The sequence below is a fragment of the Coffea eugenioides genome, chromosome 1 (assembly GCF_003713205.1).
Source record: "Coffea eugenioides isolate CCC68of chromosome 1, Ceug_1.0, whole genome shotgun sequence".
Taxonomy (NCBI): domain Eukaryota; kingdom Viridiplantae; phylum Streptophyta; class Magnoliopsida; order Gentianales; family Rubiaceae; genus Coffea; species Coffea eugenioides.
The window spans coordinates 35557509-35565633 of NC_040035.1; the positions used below are offsets into that span (position 1 = coordinate 35557509).

Sequence of the window (8125 nt, forward strand, 5' to 3'; positions counted from 1 at the left end):
ACTTATCCATCTTTTGTATCTGGACTTGATCCGCTCGTTTTTGAGAGCCGAGGTGCTCTTGTATATAATGGGTTTTGCTCCGACCGGATGTCGGGTAACTTGTATAGTTTTGGCGTGCACTTGTATATGTGTGTACATATTATTTTGGCTGGTATATATATGCTTTTGCTCCATGTTTTACGAAATGTTTTGTGTTCCATGTTTTTGTGATTCATTTCCATTTTCTTTTATAGCTTTTGAACTTAAAAAAAAAAGGACTCCGGTAGTCGAAAACAAGGTAGAGGGCGAGGTCGAGATCTCGAGGGAGAAAACGAACCTGAAAATAATCAGGTAACTACAGCCATCCAGCGAATGGCTGATTTACTTAAGCAAATGGTCGCCCAACAGGGCCAGAGTCAGGGAAATAACTCCGAAAACCCTGGGAGTAGTAGGGGGAACCATGAGGGGGTGGACCGCGCTTTAGAGCGATTTCAAAAATGTGCACCCCCTAAATTCATAGGAGGACCCAACCCTGATGTGGCGGAGGGCTGGTTGGAGCGTCTGCTGGATATTTTTGCCGCCTTGGGGTATACGGAGGAGCGACAAGTATCGTATTCTACCTTTCAATTCGAAGGGCCAGCTCGGGCATGGTGGAATGTGGTGAAAGCCAAATGGGAACGAGAGCGGACCCCTTGGACCTGGATTAACTTTACCAGGGAATTTAATGAGAAATATCTTCCGCCGATGGTACAGGAGAAACGGGAGGATGATTTCATTCGCCTGCGCCAAGGGGCGTTAAGTGTTGCAGAATACGAGACCCAATTCACTAAATTGTCTCATTTTGCTCCAGATTTGGTGCTAACGGAGCAAAAGCGGATCCGCCGCTTTGTTCAAGGGTTGAATGTTGAGATCCAAGAGGCGTTGACGGCTGCTCAGTTGAATACTTTTAGTCAGGCGTTAGAAAAAGCGCAGAGGATTGAGACAGCCCGGAGTCAAGTAAAGGCCTTTCATGATAAAAAGAGAAGACAGCCGTGCACTGGAAACTCTAATGTTGGACAAAGCTCGAGGAATGAGCCGCCCACTAAAATGGGTAGGGGAGCAGGAGGTCCACGACCGGCGGGGACTTCAAACCAACGAATTGCAGGAAGGTGACAAGCGGGGCGAAGGCCCCAGAGAAGTGGCCAAAGAGGAGGGGCGACTACAGGAACGAGACAGACCTGTAGTTTTTGCGGAGGCAATCATACCGCCGATAATTGCTGGAAAAATAGTGTAGTCAGGAGATGCTTTAAGTGTGGCAGTAAGGAGCACCTGATTGCACAATGCCCGAATATGCAAACCGAATGAAGCACTTCTCGGGCAGAAGGGACTACGTCAAAGCCAACAAATGTAGCAGGGAACCGACCGAAAGTGTTTGCGCGAATTTATGCCATGGACCATCAGGAGGTGACTGACCCTTCGGCAGTCATCGAAAGTACGCTTTCTATATTTCGGCGTACCGCAAGTGTGTTAATAGATTCTGGTACTACTCATTCCTTTGTGAGTCCTGCATTCATGGCACATATAGATATTAAAGTAGAAAAGTTACCATATGATTTAGAAATAAAGACTCCCATTACCAACAAGAGCATCCTTGCCAATATGATGTACAAAGGTTGTGACGTGTGGATAGGGGAACGAAAGTTATCCGTGAATTTAATAGAATTAGCACTTAAGAGGTATGATCTTATATTAGGTATGGATTTGCTAGCTAAGTATCATGCACGTCTAGACTGTAGTACGAAAAAGGTTGACTTTCACATACCGGGTGAGCCTACATTGCAATTAGATGTACGAGGGAAGTTAGCCTCCACCACTTTTATTTCTGGGATTCGGGCCCGAAAATTGCTAAGTAAGGGTGCTCGAGAGTTTTTGGCCATATTGATTAATACTCCCGGAGAGCAATTACAAGTAGAAAATGTGCCGGTGGTGTGTGAGTTTCCCGAGATGTTTCCCGAAGAGTTGACCTCACTACCGTCGGAAAGAGAAATCAAATTTAAGATCGATCTGCAACCAGGGGCGGAACTAATATCGAAAACCCCTTACCGCATGGCTCCTGCGGAACTGTAGGAATTAAAAACACAGTTACAAGAATTGTTGGACCGAGGATTTATTCAGGAAAGTGAATCTCCTTGGGGAGCCCCGGTGCTATTTGTAAAGAAAAAGGATGGAGGTTTACGGATGTGCATTGATTATCGGGGACTAAATAATCTCACGATTAAGAACAAATATCCCCTGCCATTGATTGATGAATTGTTTGACCAACTGCAAGGTGCAGTTGTATTTTCTAAGCTAGATCTTCGACAGGGATATTATTAATTGAGGATCCGGACGGAGGATATCCCTAAGACCGCGTTTAATTCACGGTATGGGCATTTTGAATTTGCAGTCATGCCCTTTGGATTGACGAATGCGCCAACTGCATTTATGGATTTAATGCACCGAGTCTTCAAACTTTACCTAGACCAATTTGTTGTGGTGTTTATTGACGATATTCTGGTCTACTCGAAGACTCGTGAGGATCATGAACGGCATTTGAGGTTAGTGCTACAGACTCTTAAGGAGCACTAATTGTATGCTAAATTTAGTAAGTGTGAGTTCTGGTTGGACAAGATGTCTTTTCTTGGACACGTGATTTCAAAGGATGGAATAGCGGTGGACCCCGCTAAGGTGAAAGCCGTTACAGAATGGAAACGGCCTGAGAGTCCAACTGAAGTTAGAAGTTTCTTAGGGCTTGCAGGATACTATCGCCGCTTCATAAAGGACTTTTCTAAGATAGCTGGACCTCTGACGGACTTGACTAAGATTCACAATCAATTCATCTGGACTTCAAAGTGTGAGACCAGTTTTCAAGAGCTAAAACGGTGATTAACTTCTGCACCAATTCTTACTTTGCCCAACGGAAAAGACAGCTTTGTAGTATATACGGATGCGTCACGGTTGGGCTTGGGATGTGTACTGATGCAAAATAGACAAGTGATAGCCTATGCATCCCGAAATTGAAACCCCATGAGCAAAACTACTCGACTCACGACTTGGAATTGGCGGCAGTAGTATTTGCTCTTCAGAAGTGGCGACATTTTTTATATGGAGTAACCTTTGAGATTTTCACCGACCATAAGAGTCTCAAGTATTTATTTTCGCAGAAAGAGCTGAATTTGAGATAGTGGAGATGGATGGAATTCTTGGAGGATTATGACTGCACCATTAAGTACCATCCAGGTAAGGCTAATGTAGTAGCGGATGCCCTTAGCCGAAAAGTTCAAGTATCTAGTCTACAGGTGAAAGAGTGGGAGCTACTAGAAAAAGTTGGGGAATGGAATCCTCAACTTAAGCCACACAAAGTGTTGCTTAGTAATATTCAGGTGATTTTCACGCTATTGCCTAGGATAAAAGAGGCTCAGAAGAAGGACCCACAGGTGCTAAAGTGGAAGGAAAAAGTCGAGAAAGGAATGATACCCGACTTTAATGTGGGTTCGGATGGGATGTTGAGGTATAGAAACCGGTTGGTTATACCGCAGGATGCGGATATTAAGAAGGAGCTGTTGGAAGAAGCTCACCGCTCGCGGTACACAGTACATCCTGGTACGACGAAGATGTATCAAGATTTAAAGAGTTTGTACTGGTGGGATGGCATGGAAAAAGAAATCGCTCAGTTTGTGCAAAAGTGTCTAACCTATCAGCAAATAAAAGTTGAGCACCAAAAACCATTAGGATTACTTCAACCGTTAGAAGTGCCAGAGTGGAAATGGGAGCACATTACCATGGATTTCGTATCCGGTTTACCGCGAACACAAAAGGGGCATGATGCCATTTGGGTAATTGTAGACCGCTTAACCAAATCAGCTCACTTCCTACCCGTGAACATGAAGTATACCCTAGAAAAGCTAGCTCAAATGTATATGGACGAAATTATACGACTACATGGCGTACCAGTGAGTATAATTTCGGATCGAGATCCACGATTCGTGTCACGGTTCTGGCAAAGAATGCAAGAGGCTTTAAGCTCTAAACTCAATCTAAGCACAGCCTACCATCCTCAGACAGATGGGCAATCAGAGCGAACAATACAAACTCTTGAGAATATGCTCCGATCGTGTGTAATGGACTTTGGGGGAAATTGGAGCCAACACCTCACATTGATAGAATTCGCATACAATAATAGTTACCATTCCTCCATACAAATGGCACCATATGAAGCACTATATGGACGTAAATGTCGCTCCCCGATCTTTTGGGATGAAATCGGCGAAAGAAAGGTTTTGGATTCAACTACAGTGCCATGGATCGAAGAAGCAGTAGAGAAAGTTAAAATTATTCGCCAGAGGATACAGACGGCTCAGAGTCGGCAAAAGAGTTACGCCGATCACCGAAGAAAGGATCTGGAGTTCGAAGAGAGAGACATGGTGTTTCTCAAGGTAACACCACTTCGAGAAACGATTGCGATCAAGAAAGGGAAGAAGTTGAAGCCTTGATATATAGGGCCGTATAGGATTCAACGGCGAGTCGGGACAGTGGCGTATCAATTGGAGTTACCGGCAAAGATGTCCCGAATCCACAATGTCTTTCACATCTCTTTATTGAAGAAGTATCATCCAGATCCTGCACACATCCTACACACAGAGGACGTCGAGCTAGACGAAACCCTCACCTATGAGGAGCAACCGATACAGATTTTGGATCAAAAGATAAAGGAGTTGAGGAATAAGCAAATACCTTTAGTGAAGGTCTTATGGAGGAACCATGGTGTGGAGGAGGCCACCTGGAAAGTGGAAGAGGACATGCGGAAAAAGCACCCTGCTCTGTTCACGAATTAAGGTAATAATTTCGAGAACGAAATCGTTTTAAGAGGGAGAAGTTGTAAGACCCCGGTTAGTCCTTAATTTTATTAATATGTGAGTGAGGGTTTATTTATGTTGCAAAGGAAGTTTTAAGGTCTATTTAATTTTCTTACATATTCGTTTTCGACAAAACCCTAATTAGAACCGTTCGAAACTTTAATTTGTTTTCTTTTTATGAAGGGTTTATATTTCATGTGATTAGAAATACATGAACGTATGTTTTTGAAATGCTACTCGTATGATTTGATTAATTTTCACAAGTGTTAGTTTGATTTACAACGTTAGAAAACCCTAAATTGTGAACCATTAAGTTTTTCATTTGATTAGAAACCTTAAGTTCAATTTTAAAACACTAATTTCATTCATGGTACAAAGTGTATGTAATGTTTGCATTTGGGTATGGCTAAACATGGTTAAGTATAGGGAATTAAGTTGGTAGGGTGATTAGTAGAGAAACTAAGAAGATTAATGAGTTTGGATTAGATTAAGTTTACAACTTATGGAGTAAATTGATAGAAAAGTAAAGGTTTAAGGGCAAGAGTGGAACAAAAGTTAAATTGAAGTACAAGGGCTAAGAAGCAAATAAAGTCCTTTTGTGTGATTGGTTGGCTAATAAATATCTCTCCTAAGTGGGTTTGCACCACATATTAAGTCATAGGAAACACAACTAAGTCATTGTATGACAAAACAAAACAAACAAACAAGAGGAAGAGAGAGAGAGTTGGAGCCGTGAGAGGGAGAAGAAGAAACCAAGGGGAATTTTGCTAAGTTCAACCAAATTTCTTCCATAGATTTTCATCTTGAGGCATAAAGAGTCCATCTTGGTACTAGCTTGAGTTTCTTAGCCATCATACAACCTTCATCTTGAGGTAAGAAAGCTTCTATACAAAGTTAAAGGTGGTTGATGATACTTGAAATGGTGGAAATGATGATAATAGTTGTTAGTTGTGATTGATTATGGTTTCACTTGTGTTTATCACTTGTTTTTATGGAGTAATTTGGTTAAATTTGGGCCTTGATGATTCGGCCATAGGAGCCCTAATTAGGGTTTCATGCTAAACAAGTTAGTTAGCTCTAATTTTGTGCTATGAAGATTGTAATGGTTGTGTTTGATGATTTGTTTTATTTGTTTGGTGAGTGGATGGTAAAAACTGATTTGGGTTAAGAAACCCTAGGCTAAAGAAAGGAGTATTAGTTTGGTTAGGGTTAGCTTGTTTGGGGTTTGATGCACTAATGGTTAGATTAAGTTAATAGGTACATGTGAAGTTAAGTTAGAAAGTGTGGTTAGTGTTTGGTTAATTTTTGAGAATTTATTGGTGCAATTTTGGAGCGTTAGAAGGCTACATAAGAGATGGTTCAAGGGTGTGTATTTGGTGTTCATTTGACTGGAAATCTTGCATGATAAACAAAAAAAAAACGGATCATGCGTTCGAAGCGCGCGAAACCATTCAAATCAGAAAAACAAGGCAGCCCAGAATTTCGGTTTTGGCCCCATTATTTCTGTATGTTCCACACGGATTCAAGGCTTGCCTAAAACATGAAAGTTGTAGAATTTGGAGTCTTTTGTGTACCTACAAAATTTCAGGTCAAACGGGGGTGTGTAGATTGAGTTATAGCCAAAACCTTCACTCAGCTTTCAAATTCAGGTTTAGTCACGTTTTGTGACTTAGCTACTGACCATGCTCAGTTCTCATGCATAGTGATGGAACTGGGTGCTGGTTTCTTTATAAGAAATGTAGAGCTTTGTTTCGGATTCAGATCGATATAAAGTGCGTCCAAATCCGAGTTTCGTAGCTCCGGTTATAGCCAAAACAAGATCGTATGTCAGAACTGCCTGGAACACTAGACAGTTCTGACGGGTACTTTGGCACTCCTTTTTCGTTCTGTTCTGAGTTGATCCAAGTATTGGCCAAAACATAAAGTTTTTTGTCTTATGTCTTAGCTTTCCAATGCTTTTGGAATTTCTTGATTTGGATCTACGAGCTGTGAGTTATGGCTCTTCCACTAGACCCTGTCCGCCATCCAAACGTGCAAGAATTTAGCACCTTGTGTCATACCTTTGACTTGTTTTCGTTCTAAACTAGATTTAAGTGTCTTCATGAAAGTTATAGCCTTTCTCCTTAGCTTCGTAACAATATCTCATACGTCTTGATCTGACACTCATAGCCTACATTGTGTTCAAAACAGTTCAGGATGCCAAAACGGACACGTTGCCGTTTCCGTTTCCGTTTCCATTTCCGTTTCCGTTTCCACGCGCGCATGGGTCGCATTTGCTGTGTTACTTATTTGTATGTTATTTTATACCTATTTGAGTAATGTTATGACTCAACCTTCTGTCACAGTCGGTGACGAGGTGCTCGGAGACGGCGGGACCCACTGACGGTCGAGTTGGACCAAGTGCCGTTTTTGCCTACTTTTGTACTCTAAGTAAGTAACTGGGACGATTTTGTGTTAAATGCCGCCAATGTGAATTGTATGTGATATAAGGGTACTTAGGCGAGCGTGTACTTTATCTCACTCGACCTAAACCCTAATTTATACTTGCAATTGATATGAACCATGATAGATGAACTGTGTTGGGACTGAATCCCTGAAGCATGTGGCTTGGGATGACTTTTTGTGTGTGTGTGATGTGGAACCATGTGTGGGCCCGATCTAAAGGCTAGACGGACTATTCGAGCCAGTTTGGGTTTGGTCGAAATTAGTCCAAGCTATCCTTAAGATCACCAACTTTGTGAATACAATTCGAATATGATTCGAAACTCGAGCCATTTGTGTGTGTGGGGGTACTGGCCAGAGTGGGCGTTAGGTGGTTGGAGGAAGAAAGTGGAGTTCTACGGACCATTTCTTGTGGTCGACGGAGGGTCGACAGGTGATCACACATGGCGAATGACTTGGCTTTGGAGCCAATCCGTATCCTTGAATTGTTTTGTTAATTTTGCTTTTAATTTGATATATTTGTGGTGTAATTGTCTGACTTGACGCAAAATTACCATTTTTCCCTGCTTGCTTACTAAGCTTTAGGCTTACCCGTTCTCCTTTGTTATTTCCTTAACAGGGGTTGTATGCGGGGATCACATTTCACGAGAGTTATACCCTTAGAATGTACCTTTGTAATTATACTAGTTGGACTTTCTAGGATGTTTTTCTTTATTCTTATAGATAGGGTTAGGACTCGGTTTAGAGTCCACTTTGTGGTTTTCGTTCTCGTTTTGTGTGATGTAGTGGACTGCAATGTCCCTTTTGAAGATGTACATCTTGAAGATGGT

The 8125-nt window shown here is 42.0% G+C and overlaps 1 protein-coding gene across 1 annotated transcript; it reads left to right on the forward strand.

The window, feature by feature from the left end:
* The first annotated feature begins 351 nt into the window (after positions 1-351).
* LOC113771246 lies at positions 352-1131 on the forward strand. Its single transcript, XM_027315851.1, has one exon. It carries the CDS (start codon positions 352-354, stop codon positions 1129-1131), a length of 780 nt encoding a protein of 259 aa, XP_027171652.1.
* The last annotated feature ends 6994 nt before the right edge of the window (positions 1132-8125 follow it).